Genomic DNA, 26,121 nt, shown 5'->3' with positions numbered 1-26,121 from the left:
CGCGTCCTGCCCTTCCGTGCACGTGAATATCGCTCGGCAGCCAGTGAAACGGAAGCGAAGGTGCTTATGGGCGCCGTGGAAAAAAAATACGTCGGAATAGAAACCGACGGGGGAGCTGAAGCCAGCCGAGTAAAATGGAGAACAAAGAGATGAGCCGCCCGACAGCCCGGGCTGCTGCTGCTTCAGTTCGGTGTATGTCACACCGCGTATACACCTGCTGCCCACCCGCTCGCCCGCCTGCCTATCTATCTATATACGTTTATCTATTCTCTTTCATCAGTTCGATAAAAAAAAATTGGCTTAGGCTGCACCGATCAGCTCGCCCACCCCCCGCTCGCTCGCTCGCTTTCTTTTTCTCGTTATGCATATACGCGCGGTTAATCGATGTTTCGTTTTCGATAAAACTCGCTTCTTTTTAATCTTGAAAACGCCGCTATGCACTTGCCTCACTCCCTCTCTCTCTCTCTCTCTCTCTCTCTCTCTCTCTCTCTCTCGCTCTCTCATCTTTTGCGTCAGAGTAGCTAAATAGATTTAGAAATCGCGCGCGTCCAGACGAGAGCGACCTATAAATACGCCTCGACTTTTATAAATCGTTATTATTTATAACTGTTTATTCAAAGTAGACAAACCCGCGGGGCTTATAATAAAAAATGAAGATAAAAAATTGACTTTAGCGCGTTTGAAATATATAAAGTGTCGTCGCCGCCGTGCGGTGCTGCTAGTCGCGCGTCGTCGAGAACGCGAAGGCGCGCGCGTAACCGATATCTTCGCAGAAATCGAATAAAACGTACGAAAATACATATGCGCGGATGCAGGCATCCATCGCGCGGCTCGCGCTCTCGCATTAAAACAAAATTTTCACTCGACTGCTGCCGGTCTTGCTTCTATTTATAATCGCGAGAGCCGCGCGAAAAAATTTCGCGCGCGCAGGACCGCGCTGCGTAAGTAATGAAACGTGTTCCCGGCTCGCTCGCTCTCCCTCCCTCTCTCGCTCTCCCTCGCATCGCCGCGCGTCTTTCAGGCGTTTTTATTGGAAATAAAATTAGACGTCGCCGAAGGCGCGAGCGCGCGCTTTAATTGGCTCTCGAAGGCCACATATCGCGAAACGCGATTAACGTTTATACCCTTTCCCTCCCACGTTTGCGCGCGCGTGTATAGATAATTGCGCGGCGGTAGCGGCTGACGCGTCGACGTCGTCGTCGTAGTAGGGCTACAAGCGGTGCTGTTTGTCATTAAAACAAATTAGACTTTTCGCGCGTGGCCGCCCGTACGTACGAGAGAGCGAATAAATTTAGAGAATGCCGGCTGCACGAGCGAAATGAGCGGCAAAAAAACGCGAGAAAGACAGTCTGCGCGCTGGAGGATACACGTATACAGAGGGCGAGCGAGCGTTTCGGGATGTGTAATGCGCCCGGCGCCGGAATATAATGAGATTTTCTCTCGCGTAAAGCATTGGGAATTGTGCGAGAGCTGGCCGGCGTATCTTGACGCCTAAAAGCGCGTTATTTTTCCCGTGTGTGCGCGTGTGCTTCAATGACGTAAACCGCCGGTCGGCTACGGGGGGAGAGAAAGCCACTGTGTGCCTCGTTGTTGCTGCTGTGCTCCTGCAAAAAGGCTGAGCCTTTTATCGCCCGACTTTTGTCCGCGTGAGGGATTTTTTACCGCTCTTGCCCCAGAGGATCCTTTCAGTCCGTGAAAACGCCATTACTCTCGTTATGCGCGCACGTGTGTGTGTATTTTGTACCGCGCGCGTCCGACTTCATATGCTAAAATGTTTTATTCGTCCGAATTTCCTATAACCCGGCCGCGCGATGTTTTGACCGGCGGGTCGTGATTAAATTCAAACGCGCCTCTTTCTATCATCGGCGATTAATTGGACTTTATGTAATGTATATATTCGGGTATACCTCGCATTGAACGAACGCGGATTCGTTGAAAACGTATAATGCGTAAGAACAATGGTTTCAGCGAAGTGGGTCTTAATTAAATGTCGTCTCCGACTCCAAATTCTGGTGCGTGTATGTACGAGGTGAGCATTAATTAATCCCTAATGGAAGCACACGGATCTCATAATTAGGCGTCTCGGTTGAACGTCGTCGGCAGCAGCTAAGTCGTACATAAGCAAAGCAACCGATTTGACAAAGCTACTTAACGCATGCGTAATAGAAAGTCGTTCGCCGCACGGTATTCAGCAGACTGCTGGAGTATAGAGAAACGAGGAGTTTGCGAGTTACAAGCTACACCTCTCTATGCGAAGCCATTGACTTTGACGAATAAATTAGCGCATGAGGGAGAGAGAGAGAGAGAGAGAGAGAGAGAGAGAGAGAGAGAGAGAGAGAGAGAGAGAGACGGAGTGATGTCGTTGCGCTGCGGAGCGGGAGAATACGCATTTACAGTCTTAGGTATATAAGCGCGCTTCACGCATAACCGCTCGTCTTGAAATACACACTGCTAGTCTTGGCTTTTCAATGCTCCTGATCTCTTGTACGTGCTCCTATAGCTTATACGGAGATATTAAAACAATGTCGCGCGTATACCTTGTTAAGAATGAGCGCGTCGGAATTATATTATTATCTCGGAAGCTCGACCTTTCTGAAGCGAAATAAAAAGCCCAGTAAGTGTAGGCTTCCGAAGAGAAAGCGAGTGCGCGATAAGTGATTCCGTCGACGCAGTCGCGAGCGCGCGAGGTGAACGAACGAGGCTTTGGTTTGCCGAACATTTTATATAGGCGCAGCAGTTAGCGCGCGAGCAGTAGTTGGCAGTGACTCCCTTCCACGAAGCTGTATATGCGCAGGAGTTAGCACGGCTGCAGAAGCTACTTGTACACAGTAAAATCCAGTAAGGGCATCTCGAATTCTGGCGCACATAGGAGATGAGGGAGGAGTGAGAGAGAGAGAGAGAGAGAGAGAGAGAGAGAGAGAGAGGGTGAGAGACGCTATGCAACTAACGCGAGAGAAAGAGAACGAGAGAGAGAGAGAGAGAGAGAGAGAGAGAGAGGGAGAGAGCGAGCGAGCGAGAAACGCGATAGCAGGGGAGAGGCTCAGCTCGTAAAACACAGGAAGATGCATGCCGGGATATTAAGGCCATTATCGCCGTTGCATATTCATGTTGTATTATAATGAAAATACACTTTATTACCAAAGATTAACAGCTTCTTACGGGACGACGCACAGTTGCAGCGGCGAAGAGCTGTTGTGCCTGTAAGCGCGATCCTTTTCGTCCTCGCTCATCCGGTGCCGCGCGCTTGTCATTTCGCTCACTCTCTCTCTCTCTCTCTCTCTCTCCCTAACTCTCTCTCTCGCGCGCGCGCGGTGTAACGGCGTCTTTCGTAAATTTCTCCTAGATTTACCTCGCTCTCGTATAATATAATCGTCGAAACAACTCCTGCAGCGGCTTTATAACGCGCCCGCGATTAATTAACTTTATTTTCTTCAGCAACGGCGGCAGCAGCAGTGACGATGATAAAATCGTTTCCGTCCATCATTATTCTTGCCCGCGATCGCCTTCAAATCACGTGACAAAACTCAAAGTTTACGTGTCGTAAATAAGTGAATAATTCATTCTCCGTACGCTTGTTAACTCCAGTCAAGTAGCAGTCGAGGAAGAAAGTCGATAAAGACAAAGGCCGGGAAGAGGCGAGGGCTCGGCTGCGAAATCTGCATAATATCGGTAATGCTGAAAATGCCAGTCGCGTAGCTGCGACGACTCCTCATCGGACGCTCTTGCTTACAGTAGTGCGCGCGGGCTCGGCTCCGCCGCGTCAACTAAAACTTAATTATAATTAATTAATGCGACGACGACTGCTAACTCGCTGTGTTGGCCGGACAACTATTGGCCTCTACTCGGTCTCTCCCTCTCTCTCTCTCTCTCTCTCTCGGCTTTAACCTCCGCCGCGCCCTCGTTTCGTTTACACGAGCTTCGCTAAGATCGTGAATCGACTGCCGATTTCTGTCTACTCGCAGCGCTGAAAATATCGGTGCTCGTATCGCGCCTCTTCTCCTCGATCGATAAAACTACGGAAGAACAATCAGCCTATTATTGCGTACAGAGGAGACAAAAATGCCCTCGCTAATTACAAAAGTTGTATATATTTCTCGGGTGAAATTAGGAGATGGCGAGGGGGGGGGGGGGCGAGTGGACATAATATCCGCCGCAGTCGCCGTGAGCGCTAAGTCTACACTCGCTCGCACGGCGTGCAGTGCGTAATTAGAAACCTTTGTGCAAAATGAATACTGTTAATTAACGTACCTAAAAAGACATTAAACCCCTACTCTACTAGCAGGCGCTGCTGCTGGCTGATGCCCGGCTAAGTATGGCCTCTGCCAAGCGCATTACCCTCTGCCAAGCGCGTTTATACCGTAAATAAGCGATTTCTCCGCGTTTCGCACCCGCCGCGGTTATTCTCTCTCTCCCTACCTACTCACCCTCTATATGCACACGCTTTCGCGTTTATACATATACTTAGCAAGCTGCTGCTGCTGCTGCTGCGTCTGTGTTTCATCCACTCTGGCTCTCCGTTTTCAGCGGCTTTATTTAGTTGCCGCCAGTCCGCCTACTTAAACGCGACGAATTATGTTTCGCGATGTGTGCACAGCAGCGTTTAATCTCCGTGCAGACAACGCATTATTGTGTGCGATATGTTTGATCGATATAAACGCCGCGTACGAAAGCGTTGAGAAAAACGTCGCGATATAAGAATCGAGCGATGAGCCCGCCGTGAGCGCGCGATTTGTTGGAAATTTATACGCGCGCGCGTGTCTTTGGGAAGCGGGCGCGGGACTGATGTATAACACAAAGACGGAGAGAAAGCCCAAAAGAGAGTCGGAGTTACGGGCGGGTATTAATTGCGCCTTGATTAATTAATTTATTCGCGTTTCATAGCGCGCCCAGACGCAGAGAGAAGCAAAAGATTGTCTTCGTGAGTCCTCGAGTGGAGTTTGGTAGGGAATTACAATATGAAAGGCGCATAAATCAGCGGCTTTAATTAACGCGTTATTATTATCATTATATGCCGACTGCGCGCCAGGCTCGCGACTCAGAACGAATTATAATATTCTGAATGATAAAACCGAAGACTGCTTCGTGCGGGGGAGAAGGAAAGAAAGAATTAAAGAAGCCCCTGATACTTTTCTTCGGGTGTCTTTTGCTCGGCGTCTAGGAATTACGAAAGAGCCTACTGCTTGTAGACTTTGTTTATCGAGTACCAACGTCGTATTAAGTAGGTATGCGTATACGTACTCTTCAGTCCGTACGCGGTATATTGGCAAAGTCAATTACTCGGCGAGGATGCTGAAATAAAAAAAGGAAGTCGTTACCAGCTACTCGAGCTTCATTATCGAGTAATCGTGGATGCGATGCCGGGAATATCGAGATGGGGCGGATTTTAAGAGGCTTCGCTCGACTAATACGTGTAGTGGCATCGGGAAGGAAAATACGAAATCGCGAATTTTTGAAGAGCGTAGATTTTTCTTTTGTACATTAGGAATTCTGAACTTTGAAGAATTCCGCGTGGGCGAGAAACGGTAAAGGTGAAAGATCAAGCGACGCTCGGCCTGGCCTCGTTCGAAATACCGCGCGCACGTGACTGTGCGCGACGCTGCAGCTCGCTCGCAATATTTTTTAATTAATCGAATTATTGAACTGTATTGCAATTGAATTGAATTAAATGTCGGGAAGCTGTGTGCGCGCATATAGGTATGCACGTATAGGCTGTTATGTTGACTGCGTGAACTGGAAGTGTGCGATTTCCCGTCATCGTCGAGCGGCTGCATACTGCTCTGCAGCTTTCTCATTTGCTCGGCCCGCAACAACGCGCTTATGTCTACTCCCTTCTCTTCGCTGTTTATATATATATATATATATATATATATATATATATATATATATATATGGGTGTGTGTGTGTGTGTGTGTGTGTATTGCTACTTGGCGCATTCCTGTCACTTGCATTTTTATATCTCCCGCCGTTCGGTAATTCGTCTGCGTCGATTTTTTTGCCAATTGTTTTTCGACATTGTTCAGTTCGAATAAACACGGCTTTGTTATTGGAGATTGCGAAGGAGAGATTTTTAGCTCGAAAAATCAAATGACGATCGCTACGGGTATCTTCGCTTATAGCTATATGTACGTGTACTAGAATTATGCGCGGCGACGAATTATTATAAATGAACTCTGCCCGTGACGAACGCGCTTTATCCTTATCGATTAATATAATTGTAATTATTCCAGATACCTGTTCCACTGACACCGAACGTCGGACCGTTTCAAAATAACTCTGAATTGCATGTATATTCGAGGGACGATGTTTGAAAAATTTACATTTTCCATAATGCCTTTGTCGAGTCTCATAAGTTATTTATTTCGCATATAATAAAAAAAAACGCAATCGAAATTATTTAACCCACTTTGCAAAATGAGGGAATCTTGTTCGTTGGAGTATCTATACTATTATTCTTCTCGCGCGATTTCATAGAAAGAGAGTCGTCATCGATATTCGCCCTATAATCGTATGCACATTATTTAAACTCTCCAAATGCATAAATAAGGCACTGAGCGAACTAAACGGAGAATGTGTAGCTGTTTAAAAAATCATATCCATCGACCCAGCTAATCATTGATTCGCATATGAATAGGGGCAAGTAGCCCCAACGTAACTCGCATGCAACGACGCGGCGGTCGGTCCAATGAGCTCGTTCCCCGGAAAATTTCCTCTCCTCGTCGCATGCATGTAATGCAGCCGCGCGCGAGACATTCTTCGTTTCACGCGCTGCTCTCTCCGGCTTGTAGGCATACATACAGAGATGCATCGCGCAAGGGCTAACGAGCGCGCACGTGTGTGCGAGGGAGAGAGAGAACGGCCAAAGTATTCCCAGCGCGCTGCAGCTCTCGGGCTACTTGACGTATTTCAATTAACCTTATTGCCGCGGAGCCCTGGTAGCTACGCCCGCCAAATGTCAAACAAGCCTCGCGCCGATATTACGTGTCTAAACGGGCCAGCGTTGCGACCATTGTTCGGCCCAATGGTTTTCTCTCTCTCTCTCTCTCTCTCTCTCTCTCTCTCTCTGTTGCTGCTTGCCGCTGCGATGACGACAACGCGCATTCGGGAGCTTTTGCGAGCGCCAGCGCTACAGCCCTTTCTCGTTACTTTGTCCCTCCCTCTCTCTCTCTCTCACACTCTCTATACAGCTTGATGCACACGCTACTGCGTTGCCGCTGACCGGCACCTGCACCTGCCGTTGTTGCTCCAGCTATTGATTCGCCACCAGGCGAAAAGCAACTTTAGGTCTCGACGCTAATAGCACAATCGATCGCGCCTGCATCTTTCCAGCTCGGATCCGCTCGAACTTTCCGCATTACTCCCGAGGCTATAGTGGCATTAGTAGCTTGTCCGGACGCGGAAAATCACCTATACAGAAAACACGAGAGAGCTGCCGGCGGGTTAAGTAGCCGGGATTCGGAGTCGCGTCGTCATGCCTTCCCGTGCAGTGTTTCGCTCATACACGGCCGAGACATACATACGCGGTGGCAGTTGTCCCACCGCAATCCGCGCGCGGCTATATGCAGCAGTACGTATATGTGCGACGTGTGTGTATATACATATAGACAGGAGCAGCGCGAGCTGGGGTTATATGCGTGCGGGGGAGAGCCGCGTGCGGGGCGACGGCCATAGAAAACGGTCTAACCAAACTTAATTGAATCCCAGTCCGAATGTATAATATGTAGACTGCTTGCATAATGTCGTGAGCTCTCTCCTGAGCAGCGGTTCTCATGGACTTTGCTCTCGCTCTCTCGCGCCGGCCGGAGCCAGCTCCTGCGGGAGAGTCGCCGCCGCGAGGACCGCTGCTGGAATTAGATATACAATAATGTAAGCAGAGCTCCGTTGTGGTGTAAGGGTTGGGCGGTAAGGTCATGTATATTCATACATCGGCCGAGTCCGCGCGCTCTCTCTCTCCCCTTATACTAGGCGCGCGAGCATCGCCACCACCACCACTATCGCCACCCCAGATCCTTTCTACCACTACCAGCAATCCTTTCGCACGGCGATGTCCTGTTCTCCTTTCCAAGTCAGGCTGCTGCCCGAGAGAGCCACTGGAGGAGACGTAGGCTATATAAGCCGCGAGGAGGGTCGGAATAGATTTACGCCGCATTCTCCGGTTTATGGCTCGTATGCACTGAACACCTATAAAAATTTTATCGACTGACCCTCTCTCTCCTTAGTCGTATTCTTCGCTGCTGCGGCTACTTCTCTCTTCGCCGTACGTCTTCGCGTGTGTATTCGCGTTTGTGTATGTGCATGCGAGAGAGCTCGGGACGACTTTATTAAGCGAGAGCCAGACTCGGGAGAGTATCTCAATTCGCGGCTTATATAGATGAGTTGTTCGCCATTCCTCATTGTCGAGTCTTCATTGCGGCGGTGGAGACGCTGCTCGCGAATAGATTTTTCACAACGTTTCGATCTGCTTTTTATGGATGAATCCGTGTAAAGTATTGCGAACGGTAACAGCGCGCGCGGTGATTGCATTTTACTACGTCCTTATACGTAAAGCTTATAGAGAAGAGGAAAAATAAGTGCCGGAATGGGGTATCGAAATATCCAGTGGGAGATGAATTTACAAGTGAAATTCTTGAGCGCTCGCGACTTCATTACCAGTGATTTTATCGCGGCCGCGCGCGCGCCGGGCATTCGTAATGAGCGATGGCCATTAATTTTAATATCCATTAAATGCAAATCCCACGACACAGGGCGTTTACTCATATTTCGAGAGGTATTCCGGCACGAGCTTAGCTGCTAACGAAGTTTCGCTGAATTTTTTCTCCGATTCGCGGCTCTCGCTCGATAAATTACCGAGTATAGCTGCACTTGAGTTCCTTTAAATGAACGATTCCACATTTCCCCGGCATAGCAGCTCCTTCGTCATACATAGAGAGATTCATACATAGAAATTGCAGGAGCTGGCTCACTTAATGTCCTGCAGTTGGCCATGAATTAGCGTACAAAACACGCGGGCGCGCATAATACTCCGTAGTCGCGTGATCCGCTCGCGGTTTTCAAAATAAGTCGCTCTCTCTCTATTTCTCTCTCTCTCTCTCTCTCTCTCTCTCTCTCTCTCTCTCTCTCTCTCTCAACTCTGCTTCGTTTTCGTTCCGAATGCACAGCCCTCCCGCAGCTTCCCCCTTCCACCGCTACCACCTCCACGCTATTATGCACTCAACATTCCGCAATCTACCCTTTCTATCGCTCCTAATTTATGTTGAGTACAGCCGCAGCCGGCTCTCCACGTATATGTGTATGTGTGTGTGTGCGGAGGTGAACGTATATAGTATAGGGAAGGACCCGGTAATGTTTCAAGTGGCTACTGCTTGTCCGTTGTTAATTTAGCCGGGCGTGCAGGGAGTTGACGTGTGCCGCTGTCTCTGGCGCGCACGCGCTCGTTCTCGATAAATCGGTCATTATCTGTATAATGTGTGCCCGCGCTCGCGAGCGACGACGACGCCGGCTGCACCGGTCATTAATGCGCCGCCGCCGCTGAATCTACGATTTTAATATTTAATCGCGACTCGCCGCCGCCGCTGCCGACTGGAGAACCTGATACGCCGATGCCGAGAGCGCTTATAATCGATTTGTAACGAGCTAAGGAATTAAGCGCGTTAAAGTCTATTAAGTTGTGTACTGGCTCAACACACGTGCTTATTTAACAGTTCCCGACACTTTCGGTTTACTTGCGCGCGGGCAGTCTCGTTTTTTTGTACACGCCGATCTGTAATACGAACGCGGCTGACACACAAAACGAGTGCTTAAGTAACTCGTGCGTTTTTAATTAATGTGTGCTCCAATCTATACCAGGCCGCGCGAGAACACGGTTTGATTAGGTAAAACTTTCCGGCTGTAATTGCAATAAAATTGCTTCGATTTTCCGGGCAAATAGCCTTGTTGCGTTTCGTTTAATTATATACGGGTCGCGCGGATGTGAGTTTTGACAAAACGTTATCATTATAAAGTACTTAAGCGCGCTTTGCCTGGCGCAAACTTGTAACGGCCTTTCGTGCGCGTGTATCGCTAAATTAGATCGAGATTTCGAGCATACACACGTATACGTTGTCGTATTTTATTAAAAATCCCCGGGACAGTAATTTTTATCGCGCATGCACAGAACGGAAAAAAGCGCTTCGCCGGGCATCGCAGAGTGCGCGAGAGTTCACGTGGCTTTTTGATTGCCGCACGCGCGCGCATTATCTTAGATGATACGCGCGTAATTAAGTGCATTCGTACGTACGGCTATGCTAAATAAAAGCATCAAAGCAACAGCAGCAGCAGCAGCGGCATAGTTCCGCGACACGCACCGGGAACTCGTTGAAGTAATAAAAGCTTAGATAAAGGCACAAAAGCACAAAGCTCTGCTTCTGCTGCTGCCGCTGCTGCTCCCTTCTCAGCCAGCGTTCGAAATCTCTCGCTTCGCCTCGTATAAAGTATTACACCCGCGGGAGATTATCATCCGGCGCTGCAGGAGCACCTTTTTATTTTTATGACGCTGTTTATCCGGCCGTGGCTCGTTATCCGCCACGGGAACCACCTTCTCTCACTTTCCCTTTTCAGCATGCTCATCTCTCTTTTCTCTCTTGCTCAAACCTCTGTGCCTTAATAACGTCCCGCTGGTAGCTTGCAGCAAGCTTTTTTCGGACGACGCGTTTCAATTTCAGGCTACAAGCTTGAATCTGGCGCCATGCCATCAACCGCCGCCACTTTAATTATTTGTCAAAGTACACTCCGCGTAGATTCCATGCGCTATTTTAAAGTTTAGAGATGTGTGTTTCGTGACTTTTCCACATCGACTACTGCTATACACATCGCGTTGTTTCATAAGGTTAAGTTAGATCGATGCTCGAACCGACATAATTTCGATGCTTTGTGTGCGCCACTCGCAGCAGAGAGGGTGGACCAGCACTAGTAGTATAACGCGCGAGAAAGGGGTACGCGATTGCAAATGAAACGTCTGTAAGCATATGAGCGAGAGAGAGAGAGAGAGAGAGAGAGAGAGAGAGAGAGAGAGAGAACCCCTTTCTGCACCCTTTCGCAGGGGCGGCGGCGAGAGAAAGACAGAGTGAGAGCTTGCGCGCGGAACATTAATATCGCGAAATGAAGCTCATTTACATATAAATAAGGTAGAGTGAGAAAAGGAGAGAGAGAGAGAGGGTGCGAACAAAACGAACGGGGGGTGTAGCAAAAGTCCGACCGAGCGGGACAAGGGCAACGTTCTTTTTCAGCTATTTGTTAAGCCCTGCTTACAGTGCTGAGACAGTCGCTGTCAAAAAAATGTGCATGCTGTAGTACTTATTTTCCGCCGAGAAAATTGAATAAAAAGAAGAAGAGTAAGGTGCCTCGAGGAGCAGTAGCATCGGCGGCGGGATTTAAGTAGGGGACGGAAATTGAGAAAGGCGAAGAACGAAATGAACGTGACGAAGGTGAGAGCAGCAACCCCGTTCGAGCGGAGAAAAGCCCACCCCCGACTAATTACACTTACAGACAAAGCAGACTAAGCCAAGGGACGGTCAGTTGCGGCTCACTCGCTCTCTCTCTCTCTCTCTCTCTCTCTCTCATTATTTTTTGCTTTTAGCAAATAAAGACCTATCTATCTATCTATCTCTCTCGCTCTATCTTTCTTTCCAAGTCCCCTCGCGCGCCGGCGCGCAGACTCCGTCGTCGAGTCCGATAACACTGGTTGGCAATGACCACGTGATAATTGCGCGTAGGGGCCGAGTATATACACTCTCTCTCTCTCTCTCTCTCTCTCTCTCTCTCTCTCTCTCTCTCTCTCTCTCTCTGTCTCTCTGTCTCTCTTACGGAATATCCGCGTTACCGAGATTCCGGTCTCCTGGAAATTCATCGTTTCCTACATCGTCCTCCGCGCGCGCGAGCGACGAATTATACACGGAAGAGAGCGTCGACCTCTTCCTCTCCGGCGCGTCAAGGTCGAGCGCGTCTTCTCCTGCGCTGATTTCGTTCGCCTTAAATTGGATCAGCTTACTGCTGATCTGTAATATACTTATCGCGAACATTATATTTAACGGGGAAATTCGGTGGGCGCATATGATTCCGGGGGCGGCATGCAGCTGGCGTAAATCCATAATCAATATAACGCGCGGCATGATAAACACGCGCGGAAACGCGGCCGCGTATCAATGCCTTTGATGGATGAGAAACGGATCTGCAGTCTGCGTCGGGGATTATCGGGGAAAAAATGCGTGCGCGCGCGCGAGTATATACGTATGTATGGTACGCGTTGCGCCGTGCGGCGGCGGCGCTCCCCATTAATGATTCGGGAAAAAATGGCCATTAGTCCAAAGACCAACTAGCACACGCGCCCCCGCTCGCACCCCTTTTCCCACCTCTCGTATATAGCACACACACGAATATGTACGAATGCCGAAGCCCGAGAGCTCGCTCGCACGCTATACATAACGACCTCCTCTATCGTTTATTAGCGCAAATAGATATTAATGTATTTTTACGCGGCCCGCACTCTCTCTATCTCTCTCTCTCTCTCTCTCTCTCTCTCTCTCTCTCTCTCTCTCTCTCTCTCGCTGGCTCTAGATCTATATATAGATAGCTACGCAGTAGGTGTATACACAGCCGCGGCGGCGGCGTCGTCGGAAAGGCGAAGCCAAATCCAATTACTTTTATTCGGACGAAATGAGTGCAGCTAAGTCATTAATACTAATCAATGGCCCAGCGCGCTCGCGCGCACGAGCACCGAGGGAGAATAGGGGGTCCATAGACCTATAGCGAGAATTACCCATAACTCGACGAGCGAGCGCGTAAATGACTTTATTGCAAAAAAAAAAAGCGCGAGCGCGAGTTTTTGCGAGCAGCCGAAAACGAGCAGTTTACAGGGGGGAAGAGAGAGAGAGAGAGAGAGAGAGAGAGAGAGAGAGAGAGAGAGAGAGAGAAAGGGAGAAAGAGCACCCCCTGCGCGTTAAAAAATCCGCGAGTCTATAAGTAATGTTTATTGTTGCATTTCCAGTATTTTTTGCTCCACGCCTGACAATACTTGCACTTAGCCAGCCTCCCTCTTCCCGCCCCTTACACAGGATCTACGCGTCCGCGCTTTTTCGCTTCTGGTATTACACACAGTCCCTGCGATTTTTTATCGTTACCGTCGCTGCATCCCCCTCCGCGGCCGCGCTAGCCTCTCACGGCGATTTCGCGCGCCGATTTTTTTCGTTATTAACGGGCCGCCGAGTCAAGCCCGGATTGACTTTACTGGCCCCTCGCTTTTTTTCGCGGATTTATGCCGAGGCTTTAGCTTCATAAGAGGGCTTCGTTATCATCCGCTCGCGCTTGCTCGTTCGCTCGTACGCGCGCGAAAAATATTTTTCCTTATTTAAGGCGCGCGCGCACCAGGCCGTTATTTTTTCGCGGCCAATAAAGTTATCGTGCCTACCTGTATACATGTACACGCTCCCGTGTCTACTGCGCGTTTTTGCATTTTTAGCTATACCACCGCCGCTAACGAGATTATTTACAATACTCATCAGACGACCTATTTACATCCTTCTAATTTATTATTCATGCACATCAGCGTATTGCGCTTTATTATAAATTCACGGCACCTCTCGTGTATTTAAAATTACACATCAAACAAAATGTATGCAAATTCGCGCGAAAAAGAAACGGCCGCCTGCGCGAGAAGCCCATACTCCGTGCATTACCCAAAGGCAGCGCCTCTCGCTACAGTTTTTCAAACACGACGCGTTATATGAACATGAGGTGTAACGTAGCTGTTTAAAAGTTCTCGTAATACGATGTTAACTGCGTTTCCCGAAAAGTACAAGCTGATTTCGCTATTTGAAAATTTCGCGCAAATGGAATTGGCTCCGAAAGAAGAGCGGGCTTTATATGCCGATGAGAGTAAGAACGCGAGATAAAGCAGCGCTACAGTAGCTTTCATTTATTAACGAGTACAATTCGCGCGGGCGCGCGCTCGCGATCTTCGGCCATTTTTTATTCATCGCTGCATTCCGAGCCACGGCTTATATACTGCACTATAAGCGCGTAATTTCCGATAAAGCAACCAATTCCCAAAAAGCCCTTCACACGCAAAATCTAGTGTTTTATTCTGATTTCATTTATGCTGCAGCCGGCTAACATGAAAGTCGAGGCGATATCGAATGCGAGAGTATATAGCGCGCACCGATTGCCCCCAACATGCATACGCGCCCACACACGCAGTCGTGAAAATATAGCCGGATTGAAGTTGCAATCTCTGTGTGCGCGTCTGTGTATAGCGTCGCCGCGCGGATTGTGTTGTTCATTCCTCTCTTTACCGGCATGGCGGCTTTTTTCAGGGATTCGTGTATAGATATTTTTTTTTAACGAAATCGCGTATTGGCGCTTGGAAATAATTGCTTTGAAATGAGGTGATATTTTCGCGTGTATTCATATTCGCGCAGATTTCAATTTGATCGGCAAAATTAATCGCGAATGCAAAAAATTGGATGCTCAGCTTACGCGCGAGAGTGGAAAAGAGAGCCGGGAGAGAGAGTAAGAGAGAGAGAGAGAGAGAGAGAGAGAGAGAGAGAGAGAGAGAGAGAGAGAGAGAGAGAGAGATAAAAAACAAGTCGGTCGATCGCGAGCAACTTTGTCGAGCAAACACTCGAAAATCTCAGTTTGTTCCTTAAACGCCGCGGCCTTTGTACTCTTTGGATGGAATCGCCCGGTTACCAGAGGCTCTAAAACTCTTAATCTGTATCCGGCTATGGCGCTACATGTCCCGGCATATTTCCATGCCATTATGCAAAGAGGCCGTGCCGCTAACAGTACCAACTTCCCCTCCCGACACTGGCTCACCTTATACAGACTGGATAATATACGTATACTTTGCCGCGTTGATAAAACATCGTTTCTCTGTGGGACGAAGCAGAACCGCGCGCGCGCGCCAGTCCAAAAACAGCGTCGAATATTAGTTTATACAATTATACACACACGTCGCTGAAAAAAAGAAAAAAAGAAAAATGTAGAAATCTACATCATACTTTTACCTTCGCCGCGGAAAGGGTGTCGTTTACGCGTATTCTTAGCTATAACCTCCTTTTCGCACATCATCAGTAAAGTAAACCCATCCGTACACACACATAGCAGGTGGACGACCTATCGATTTATTATAATTTAAATTGTCTCGCGCAGGAAGGCCTCGTCGTATTACACGTGTTTATATAGATCCATATATACACCTTCGGGTATACATATATAGGCTACACAGAGCGGGCGCGACGTCCGCTAATTATTCCTCGACTATCGTGCAAATGAGCGCTCGCGAGAGGGAGAGAGAGAGAAGTTATCTTTCATCGCGGCTCACCTTCTCCCCCCCCCCCTTTCCCCGAGGAAGATTGCAGAAGCCTGATAAGGGCGTCTTTTCATACTTGAACCGACGCCGCCGCTGCTGCCGCCTCTGCAGCGGCGGCCCTCTCGTATCGCCATTAACGGCCGGACGATGATAAATGAGCCAATTCACCTAATTAGCGACTCGATTCGCCGCAATGATAAATATACGCGCAGCCGAAATCCCGCGCGGACGTGTATACAGATCCAGAGCTGCGATATAGGATATTATATTCTGTAGTATCGCGCGTATACGCGCATCATGATCGGAACGATGAATATCAATCAATTTGTTAGCCGATGTGATGTTTCAACTAAAAGACTCGTTGATGTTTAGGTTTTTCATATAACGAGCTTCATTGCTGATGACATAAGTATTACATACACGAAACGTTCGTTTTGTCTAAATCTGACCTTGCGAAAGCATCTGCTGTATTGATTATGGATTTGCGTCTTGATTTGATACAATTAATACGATCTCTCGCAAGACAAAGTATGCATAATGAAACCGAAGGAATCCTTTACTAAATTAATAAAACGTCTTGCTAGTGCGGCGTTATATTTCGCCTTCTAATATTCGAAGCTGCGACAAATTATCATAATTGTAAACCGGCCGTGGTCGACGTGCTTTGCATCGCGGAAGATCGAGCTTCGCGATTCTTCGCCCTCGGCGGCGCAGCTCTCTCTCTCCCGCTTCATTATTATTTCAGTCAAAATCAGACAAACTGAATGCAGCTAGTTACACGCGCTTAATAATCTTCGCTCTGCGTATCATTAATTAATAATGCTTGTTATGCGCGAACAATGAGTCGTAATTACACGATTATATGCATGGATATGTTATTGTATTTATTTATATAGAATTGTTGATGTTTAAATAGTAATGTTATCATTTGTTCCAGAAAAGATCGAACACCCTATTGACTAACGTTGAATTTATTAATAATATAACGAACGAATTATAGCTAGCATGCATATAATCCCATCACCTCCGGTTTTTCAATAACAATCTGTAATCCGTGTAATGAAAAGATAAAAGCACAAAAATTAATGAAAATATCGGCGAAATTCCATTGTACTGTGTATAGCCCCCGTTATTGGAGCGCACATACTTTTAATCCTTTCCATTAAGAAATAAGACCAAGCGAGCGCGCATAATAAGCCAATCAATAAGTCGTCGATTTCCGTTGTGACATGTTGCAGGACTCGGATAGGAGTAGCAGCGGAAGTCCCGAGCCAGCCTCGGGCTCGCTCCACGAGCACCAGCTGATAATGGAGGGTATGAGGAACTCGCGGAAGAGGCGACGTAGCCCTTCGCCGAAAAACATGGACCACGCGAAGCGCGCAGCTGTCGCCCAGGCTCATCTAAACGGTACCAGTACGTATATCTATACAGTCCAATGTCTCCCTGGGCTACGTTTTTCGAAGACGACGCAACCCTTGACGCCCTGCTCGACTTTCGCTCTCTGTTGCAGTGGCGGGAATGGTGACGCTCCAGAATCTCCAAAACCTGGCGAACCTTCAGAGCCTGCCGCAAGTCGCCTCATTCGCGGCCGGGCTTCAGGGCATGTCCACTGAACTCACCAGCAATCAGCTCATCAACGCGCCACTCAACCTCACGGTTACCCCACCGGGTTGGTCTTTTCTCCCTTGTTATATGATCACATATATAACCGCGCGTAATAATTCTTCGATTGATCCAATTTGTCGCGAGAACTATAAACGCAGTACTTTGTAAAGTTTTCTAAACTGCACGCAGATCACGAGCATTATAATATGTGAACGAGTATTATGTTTAAATGAGCTGGTATTAATCGATCGATTTGCAGCTGGAACGGTCTCGTCGACACCCTCGTGCACCACGGCTCCGATGGCGACCCTCACCCAGCTCTTGTCGCAGCCCCAGCCAGTCGCGATGCCGCAATTCATTATGACCTCCGGCCAGCTCGTACAGGGCATCCAGGGCGCTCAACTTCTCATACCCACGTCACAAGGTAAGAATGCCGCCAGTACCGCAGCCTGCACTGTATAAGCACTTTTTCTCATGGAAATTAACCTCGCGTTTAATGCGCTCGAACTTTTTCACGGCTTCTACTTATTTTAACGACTTGCCGCCGCAACAGCTCATGTGCGCGCGTATACCTTGTATTATGTATTCATTGCGTCGCGCCACTGTATAGAAAATCGTACATTTTTTCTTCCATCGTCTGCAGCCCGCTAATTTTATTTCGATTGCGCGAGACTGTTTTGTATTAAATTTTCAGAGTCGAATCCATGCTTTATTACTCAAGACAGCATTAGTTCACGGTCTATATGCAGCTAATCGAATCGGGATCAAAGTCTGTCTTCGAGCTTTCATCCAAAATGCGATAATCGAATAGTATACGAAAAAATTAACCCAATCGAACATTGCATCGGGATTGCTGCGAGGTACGATAATAATAATAATAATAATAATGGCGACATCGCGAGGCGAATTCAGCTGCAGCATACAGCTCGTGCTTCGCCGTTGGTCGTCGGCGTCGTCGCCGCTGCAATCCCGGCACTGACGTAAGTTCGGATTTCGGTTTGTATCCGGATGAAGCCCTAATCACACTCCGGCGGCGGCTGCATAATATCGTACAATCGAGTTTGCGCCGTTATACTAATATCGGCTATCTCTGGTCCGTTCGGACCAGCCGCGTATAGCTCCTTCTCCCTCTCGGTCTCTGTTTCTCTCCTCGGCTTCGTCCTCCTTCTCGTCGTCCTCGTCGTCGTCGTCCATACATACTTAGCAGGCCGCCACGACGCCGGGCTAGACTCGAGAGCCCGAGCAGAGGGCAAACTCCCCAACTAATTTCAATGTATAATTAACGTCTCACTACCAACCCTCTCACCTTGCTCGGCTCTGTCTCTCTCTCTCTCTCTCTCTCTCTCTCTCTCTCTCTCTCTCTCTCTCTCTCTCTCTCTCTCTCTCTCTTTCAAGCTCGTTCCACCTATAGGTATACAGACATATATAGAGACTGCGTCGAGTCTAGCACTCTCGGCCATTTCTTGGGGAGAAGGGGTCGCGCGGCCACAGTCGCGCCTACGTTCCCTCTCCCTCCTGTACCCCCTTTGTCCCGCGGTCTACAAGCCCTTTGGCGAGCGCTCCGTTAGCCTCCATTGCCACTCAGCGTCTGACTAAATCCTCCGCTTGCCACTTGTCCCCTTCTCGCGGACACCGGAGAAACATTCGGCCGGAGAGCTAGTCCTATTGATCGGCTGCTGCTCTGCTGCATTCGCTCCTTCTGGCTTAACTTTGTTTCCCTGCACTTTCTGCTACGTGCGTATCTCGCTTGCTCACCCCCTCCCTACGATTTCTGGGCTAAGTGGATTCAAGTCCGGCGAACAGCTCAGGAAAGTCTCGCCAGGGGGACGCGCGCAGCGCCGGCCGCGAAGCACTGATTTCTGGATATATCTCGTTAGGCTTCGCCGCGCGCTGATGGCTGCAGTTATGGTGTTTCGGATAGAATTGAAAGTCACTCGTGTAATCAATGTCGGCTAACTCGATTCTCACAGCGCGACGAGAACGACATTTCTGTCGAACTATGCAAGGGCCGAGTAGCGTCTTATACGCGCGCGATGCAAGTTTGCCTTACGCGGACACCGGGGGATGCAAGCAGATACGTAGCGTACGTTTTTCGCGGAAGCGCTTTTGCCAATTATCTTCCAATTTGCTTTGTGCAATTTTGCAAAATGTTCCGCTGAACTTAGGGCCACAGCTATAAAGTTAGTACTTCCTTAACATGCTTCATACACACGGAGAGCGGTGGGTATATACGCACGACCTGAGACCTTCTTGAGTGTCGAAAACAAAGTTGCACATGCACTAGGAGCAGAGCCTCACGCCGCCGCGACCAGACAGCCTGTGATGAATTGAAATTCTTTAATCAACAAACATTCCGTCTAATCGAATTTGTCTTGCATTATTCATTATCGCCGAAATTCGTGCTAGTTGGCAATTTCGCGTCTGATCAAGCCTGCTGCTACTACTTGTCGCGCGTCCAGCACTCGAAAAGCAGACAAAAAGTTGGAAACTATGAGAGGAAATCGAGGGTGAAGAAAGCGCGCCGCCAAAGTTTTCGCGGAAACGGAAAGTTCGCCAAGACACAACAAGTGGTCGAACTTCCGACCGGCCGCGTGCGCGCTCGACGGCAGAGGACGATCGATCCGGAGGCGGTGCGCGTGGACACGGGATTCCACGGCATTTGGCTTATCTCTCTCTCTCTCTCTCTCTCTCTCTCTCTCTCTCTCCGTCTGTCTCTATACAATACGCGAAACTTTTATGGCTCTGTGCGTCGCTGAATATATAGGATTTCCAGCGCTTCTATAGACACAATGCAGATGGTATAGTCAGCTACTCATGATCAGTAATCATATTAAGAGCGTGTACGGGATAATCAGGTTAGCGGGGGTTCGGGGTAATCCCGAAACTATTCTAAATATGATTAGGCGTCCTTCTCCGCTCGCGCCAAGGTGGTCTCCTCCTCCGCTCGCGCCAAGGTGGTCTCCTCCTCCTTCCTCTCTATCTTATGCTCTGCGTCTGCGCTATAGCCGCGCTAGCACACCAGCGCGCAGAGATCAAGAGAGTCCAGGGCCTCTCGCTGGATGTAGGCGCAACCACTACTTCTCCTCTACCTGGTACTCGGTATTAAGATGGTGATAATAGTTTGCCAACTATGCTGTGCGCACGAGCGCTGCATATAGTGCGGGCGAGAGAGAGAGAGAGAGAGTGAGAGAGTCTCCGGAAGGATTATTAGACATCCCATAGTGCAGGTAACCTCTCTCTCTCTCTCTCTCTCTCTCTCTCTCTCTCTCTCTCGCTCTCGCCCTATAGTTCAATCCAGATCAAGTGCCGAAGAGAAGTAATAGACCTCGTCGCCTAAGTCCATCCCGAAATTCTAAGGAGATCAAGTGGATCTCGCCTGTATTATTGCCTCCGCCAGTGTATAGATAAGTGTATTTTGCACTTGGACGCGCGTGGCTGTTTGTGTGCGCGTATAAGAGAAGGCCCGGCGTACATTATATGAGAGAGAGAGAGAGAGAGAGGGGGGGGGGAATGATAAGGTTATGCGCCGCGTGTATTTAACGTCGCCAGCGGTATAATGGATCTTTGAGGCGTGCAGCCGATAATGCAGCTTGTGTACACTTTATGTAACTGCAGTTGCGCGCGCGCGGCTCGACCATTGTATACACGCCTGCGACTTACATTTTCTTCGGCTCTGAAATGCATGAAGCGTTGTAAAGTTAAATGAGATTTTTGTCCTCCCATTAGGCATTGCGCAATCGACGAATCGCCCGATCCGAGACTGAAGAAATCTTGATGTTTCAGGTATCGCTACGCAGACCATATTGACCATTCCCGTGAGTCACGTGAGCACCAGCAACCAAATAGTGAACCTAGCGCTGAGCAATGGCCAAGTCGTGTCGACGACGCTGGCGAATCTTCAGTCGATCGCACAGCCCCAAGGCATGATGAACACTCCTGCGAACAACGGTAAACGAATCACACTATACGACCGCGCAGTTAATCGCATTGAACTACATACAGAGTACATTTCAAAGTAGTTCGCGCTCTGTACAGCGTGCGAGATTATCATTCTCAAAACTTAGATACGTGCAAACACGGCAGAAGCCCGGTAGAGATATTCGAGGATTAACCGCTAGAGCCGAAGGATGACCGCTAAATTTTCTTTCTCCAACAGTACCGACGAGTCCGAGCTTAGCCCCGGGCTTAGGCATAAACCCCGCGGCCCTGCCACACTTGCTCAGCAACAGTTCGGCCAGCCAACAGTTGCTCAGCGCGATGCAGCCCCAGCAGCTCTTACAGGCGGCACAAGCCGCTCAGGCAGTCCAGGCCCAGGCCCAGGCGGTCCAGGCAGCTGCGGCCCAACAGGCCCAGCAACAGGCGGCTCAAGTTGCATCGCAGCAGCAACAGCAACCGCTAATCGCCACCTCGCCACAGCAGCACCCGCATCGACACTCGTCTCACACACTCAACCATTACGCGGTAAGTATCTTTTTATTTTTATTTTTATAACAATCTATGCTTGTTTTGATGCTCGATGTACTCGGTACAGTGTAATAATTTTATCTAAAACGTCGACGCGAGCGTTTAGCGACGTATCTGTATACGTAGGTTATTACACTGATTAAATTATGGCCCAGCGGGTGTCAACAAATTTGCTATCAATTAGGAAGCGAATCTTGAATACGTCGGCTTATAATTAAACGCTCATTTCGAATCGAGCGTTCACTTAATAATGTATCTGTGATTAAGGTACAGCTATTGTCAGACTATCAGAGATAATGACTTCAGTTTCCGATAATTCACTCAAATGACACGGAAACTCGAATTATGTTAATTTTCTACCTTAACCCATAATCTATTGAAATTTATAAATGTCAACGAGCAATACGTAAATCTGCGAATTATTGCAAAGTCCAAATTGGGATCAAACTCACCTTTGTGGGACAGCGAGAAAAAATTTCACCTTCCAGTCCGACGCGTAATCTCGTTAAGAAAGTATTCCTCTCCGGCGAATGGACTTCCGTTGCTAATTAGAGCGGCGAATTGTCCTCTAGTCTGCTACGCTCTTAGCCTTATATTATAAGAATACACAATTGAAAGCCAAGAAAGACACTTTGACATAGCATCTGAGATACAAGCACTTTCAAGATACAGGCTTCGTACACAATGTAATATACACGCAGAGATATCATTCCAGATAGTTAGTATGTTTTATGCATAAGCAATTTCAAGAATAAGCTCGGGATTCTATTATTCGACATGTTAATTATAACAAGTACATTGATGATAACGGAAATCAAAGCATAAATTATTTAACACGAACTGTCGGAGGTGATGCATCTTATCGTATTGTTCAATATCTGGAGTCTGCTATACTGTAGTAAGAAGCTTTAGATGTCATAAGAAGATTTTGAGTAGAGTCGGCAAACTTAAAGAAATATTTACTTTCCATCTTTAGCAACAGCAACAGTCTGAAAAGCTACACAGGGAAAGAGTGGAACAGTCATCACCGCTAAACGGCTCCGCGGTGTCCGCTGCTTCGGCTCTCAATCGGTTGGCCGCTAGTAATGGCGAGATTACCATTACAACGACGCATGGTCCCACTAGTGCGAACGTCAAGGCGTCGCCTAGTAGCGTCCACAGCGTCAAGGACGATGACGATGACCTTCTCAACGACTCCTCCAGTAAGTGTATGAATTTGTTCTTTTTGAGTGCTGTGAATGTAATGACTAGTTTTTATTTAATATGTATTTAGCTGTCTTTCTTATGATTCGAACTCACGTTAATAAATAAATTTGCAGATCAACCAACTATTAACGAAGCCACGAACAACGTTGTCGAAGGCATCAACTTAGATGAAATAAAGGAATTCGCTAAAGTCTTCAAGTTACGTCGATTGTCGCTAGGTTTAACGCAGACACAAGTAGGTCAGGCTCTCAGTGTAACTGAAGGACCAGCTTACAGCCAAAGTGCGATTTGCAGGTGAGACATTATTTTTATAAACATTCCGTAATTACAGTCTAAAATATGTGATACCTGTTTAAGTGTAATATTTAGATGAAATGTGTGCGTGTGTTGAACGTGAGCAAAGATCATGATGTGTACAAGACTTACAATTAGAATAATAGTTGCTATACACTAGATTAACCGTGCTCACGTCCAGCGTTTGTAATGTGTTTAACATGAATGAATCGATAATGAGGAACTAGAAGCAAAGAAAGGATGTGTATTACACGCCAGGACACTAATAATGGCGTTACACAGAACGATGAAAAGATCTTTTATAAAATAGACGAATGCATTGATTCACTTTATGCAAAATTAGATGTCTGTCTCAATGATACTATGTTATTCCGGTATGGTTTTCATAGAATTTAATTATCAGGGTTGACTTAAAATTAGTATTTGAACTCTCGCGTATCGAGATTCTGATCGACACGTGAAATTAGTAATCATTTACGAAGTTAATAATGTCGAATGGAACGTTGTCGACAATACTCGGGATTATTTCAACTCAATATTTAACGTCATAATAATACGAATGGGTGAAGACTAATGATAGGTTTTTGCTTATCAATAAGTTATGTAACCAATTTTAGTCACGGTGGTTCTGGGATTTAAATTTGTCCGTCAAATTAATCAAGCTGCTGCTACTGTTCGCAGTGCAAATACACATTTTATGAAGACGTCGTCATAAGCATTTATTTCCGCGGAACATTTTAATGGATCCAGTCATCGCGTGGAATATAGTTTTATATCAAAGCGAACCACCGTGAAAAAGTTGGTTACTTTGTCGACCAATGTTAGCTTATTACGTTTCGACTAACTGATGCATTGGTGATTTCCCAGTGCCCTGGCTTTCCAGATGTACGCTCAGCAGCATCAGAAGATGTACGTTTACCCCTTACTCATTATTTAATTTACCTAAATTTCTTAAGGCCTGCAGTCATACTCAACGATTTTTCCGTTCAAAGAGATAAACGGGGTTTTCGTTCACTTTTGCAATTACCCGGCAATTTTTCTTTCGCAACGCTTTACAACAATCATCGTTTCATGGTTCATTGATCGAGGCATAATATCGAGAGAGAATACACGCTTTGGGTATGGCTGCAGTGACTGTCTTGCCACTTTCCAATTTTATTCGAAAAGACAAATTGTGACGAATGCCCGAGAAAAGAGGACAGATAAAAAAATTTGCATCGGTTAATTTACAATGGAATTGCAAAAGGGGCACTTTTGTAATAATTAACTTTCTCCGAGCCAGGGCATTGGCAAGCTTGGGCATGATGTCGCCAACGTGCTAGAGGCTCTGATTTGTCATTTTACTTATTCACACGTCTCTCTCTCTCTTGAGCTCCTAACAATCTTCTTGTTAGCTTGTATTTTCTTCGTTACGGATAGGCGGGGTCCTGCATAGCAAAGGCGAGAGATCCTTTTTTACGTCGGAAAGTCTGTACGAACAAGTTGGCACATCATAAACCCACAGCATCACCAAATCAACGCGCATGCACGCATTGTCAATGTCCTGTTATCGAATAATGCATGCTTCTTAGTGCTCCTTTAGTCAAAAATAAAACAGCTGCAATAGCTTAAAGTCGATTTTTCTTTGCTTTTTATTTTTATTCGGCAATATCTTTGATCGTAATAAACAGTAGATGAACTTTTCTTAACAAGTAGATAAAAATCAACTTTGGCTTATAACTCTGAAAACAGCTTGTCTTACTAATAAAAGTCATTTTTTGATTTTGCATGTACCTAACACAAAGGTTGACCCAACCAAAAAGAAAAAACAAGCAAGTCAATTATTATATCGAGAGATCCGTAACATTCGATTCTTTCCATCCAGGTTCGAGAAGCTCGACATTACACCGAAGAGCGCGGTAAAAATCAAGCCTGTACTGGAGACGTGGATGAAGGAAGCCGAGGATAGGTGAGTCGCTTTTTTTTCTCTCACATTCCTCTTCTTCCCCTTCCGAGTTTCTTATCTGCCTCGCGCGTTCGCTGCAGTTTAAACACTCGACTGAGCTTCTGACACTCCTCCTTGTTCCCTTAAACGAGCCGTGATACAGCTAATAGCGTGATAGAGATTACATAAAAGCGCGCCGCGCTCGGCGACGACGAGGGAGAGAGAGAGAGAGAGAGAGAGAGAGAGAGAGAGAGAGATAGAGAGAGAGAGAGAGAGAGAGAGAGGGACCGGGTATACATTCCGATCCGTTTGTCTCGCTTCCGTAACGCGCCGAGCCGCACTGTGATTTCTTCCTCGGCGACGGCAAAAACGCGCGCAGATCGTTCTTACTCAATAAGTAGATTTCTCGGTGCTCGTGGCCACAAAAACTGAAATGACTCGCCTCGGTTATTATACATTGATGAATTAATGCTTTTTCCGCAGGCCTCGATTGCTTCGCGATGCTTATCAATCAAGACTGCCGCTCTTTTTTCCCCTCTAATGCAACTCGCGCGATTATTGAGATTCCTGTGAAAGCTGGAGCGTAAATTACTCGTTATATGTGCATTTTCACCTCCTGACAATAGTAGAATGCTATGGACGATCAAGCGCGACCGCACGGGCGCGCACAAAGTTACGTATATCAATGCTTACCGTGTGGCACGATCTATTAGCATTAAATCTAAACCTGAAAACTCTCGCGCGAGCGAACAGGTCCAATTTCTTTTCAATTAGCCGCGGACACGAGTGAAAGAGCTTCCCTGTACGCGCAGCCGCTTGATATGCAATCGTCGAGCAAGATCAACTTTCTGTCCCTGGTGGCCTTCGATGTAGCATCGGATCGCACGCAAGCGCGAAGGCGTCCATGCGCGCTTGTTAATTGGTAATTCGCTAATTGATTCCGCTCGCGATTAATCGCGGATTCGCGGCTATCATAAATATTCGTAATGTTGATTATACGACGCAAGGGTTGTTAGAGCGTATATATACAGTTCGTGAATATTAACTTCGGTATAGGAAGCGAGGGAAAAAATCAGCGAAAATTATTGAGCCTAGAGATGGGTCGAAGAAATTGTACACGAGTCGCTTCGCAACGATAAATTCAAAAGCACGCGTGTACGCACTCTCAATATTTACAAGCTTACACTGTGATGCTGTTCAAACACGATATAAAATACGCTCATTTGATTTTAGCGGGCGCAAACTCAATTAGAACGACAACACTGCGGGAGTCGTTTTTGCGGGCGGG

The 26,121-nt window shown here is 47.4% G+C and overlaps 1 protein-coding gene across 12 annotated transcripts in view; it reads left to right on the top strand.

The window, feature by feature from the left end:
* LOC100679628 (POU domain, class 6, transcription factor 1) overlaps window positions 1-26,121 on the top strand; it is a 130,026-nt gene that overhangs the window by 96,961 nt on the left and 6,944 nt on the right. For 9 of the 12 annotated variants that reach the window (XM_016984554.3, XM_016984552.3, XM_031927252.2 and 6 more), the window contains 9 exons: window positions 16,579-16,753; window positions 16,851-17,009; window positions 17,205-17,369; window positions 20,729-20,893; window positions 21,102-21,406; window positions 22,386-22,611; window positions 22,729-22,909; window positions 23,777-23,818; window positions 24,774-24,857. In XM_016984554.3, the coding sequence (XP_016840043.1) occupies window positions 16,579-16,753; window positions 16,851-17,009; window positions 17,205-17,369; window positions 20,729-20,893; window positions 21,102-21,406; window positions 22,386-22,611; window positions 22,729-22,909; window positions 23,777-23,818; window positions 24,774-24,857 (1,502 nt within the window). The remainder of the gene's footprint in view (window positions 1-16,578; window positions 16,754-16,850; window positions 17,010-17,204; window positions 17,370-20,728; window positions 20,894-21,101; window positions 21,407-22,385; window positions 22,612-22,728; window positions 22,910-23,776; window positions 23,819-24,773; window positions 24,858-26,121) is intronic. The other 3 variants (XM_031927251.2, XM_016984549.3, XM_032598515.1) reach the window with 1 other exon arrangement.

This window comes from Nasonia vitripennis, chromosome 3 (assembly GCF_009193385.2).
Source record: "Nasonia vitripennis strain AsymCx chromosome 3, Nvit_psr_1.1, whole genome shotgun sequence".
NCBI lineage: Eukaryota > Metazoa > Arthropoda > Insecta > Hymenoptera > Pteromalidae > Nasonia > Nasonia vitripennis.
The sequence above is the reverse complement of the archived record's forward strand: the minus strand, read 5'-3'. Positions and strand labels throughout refer to the sequence as shown.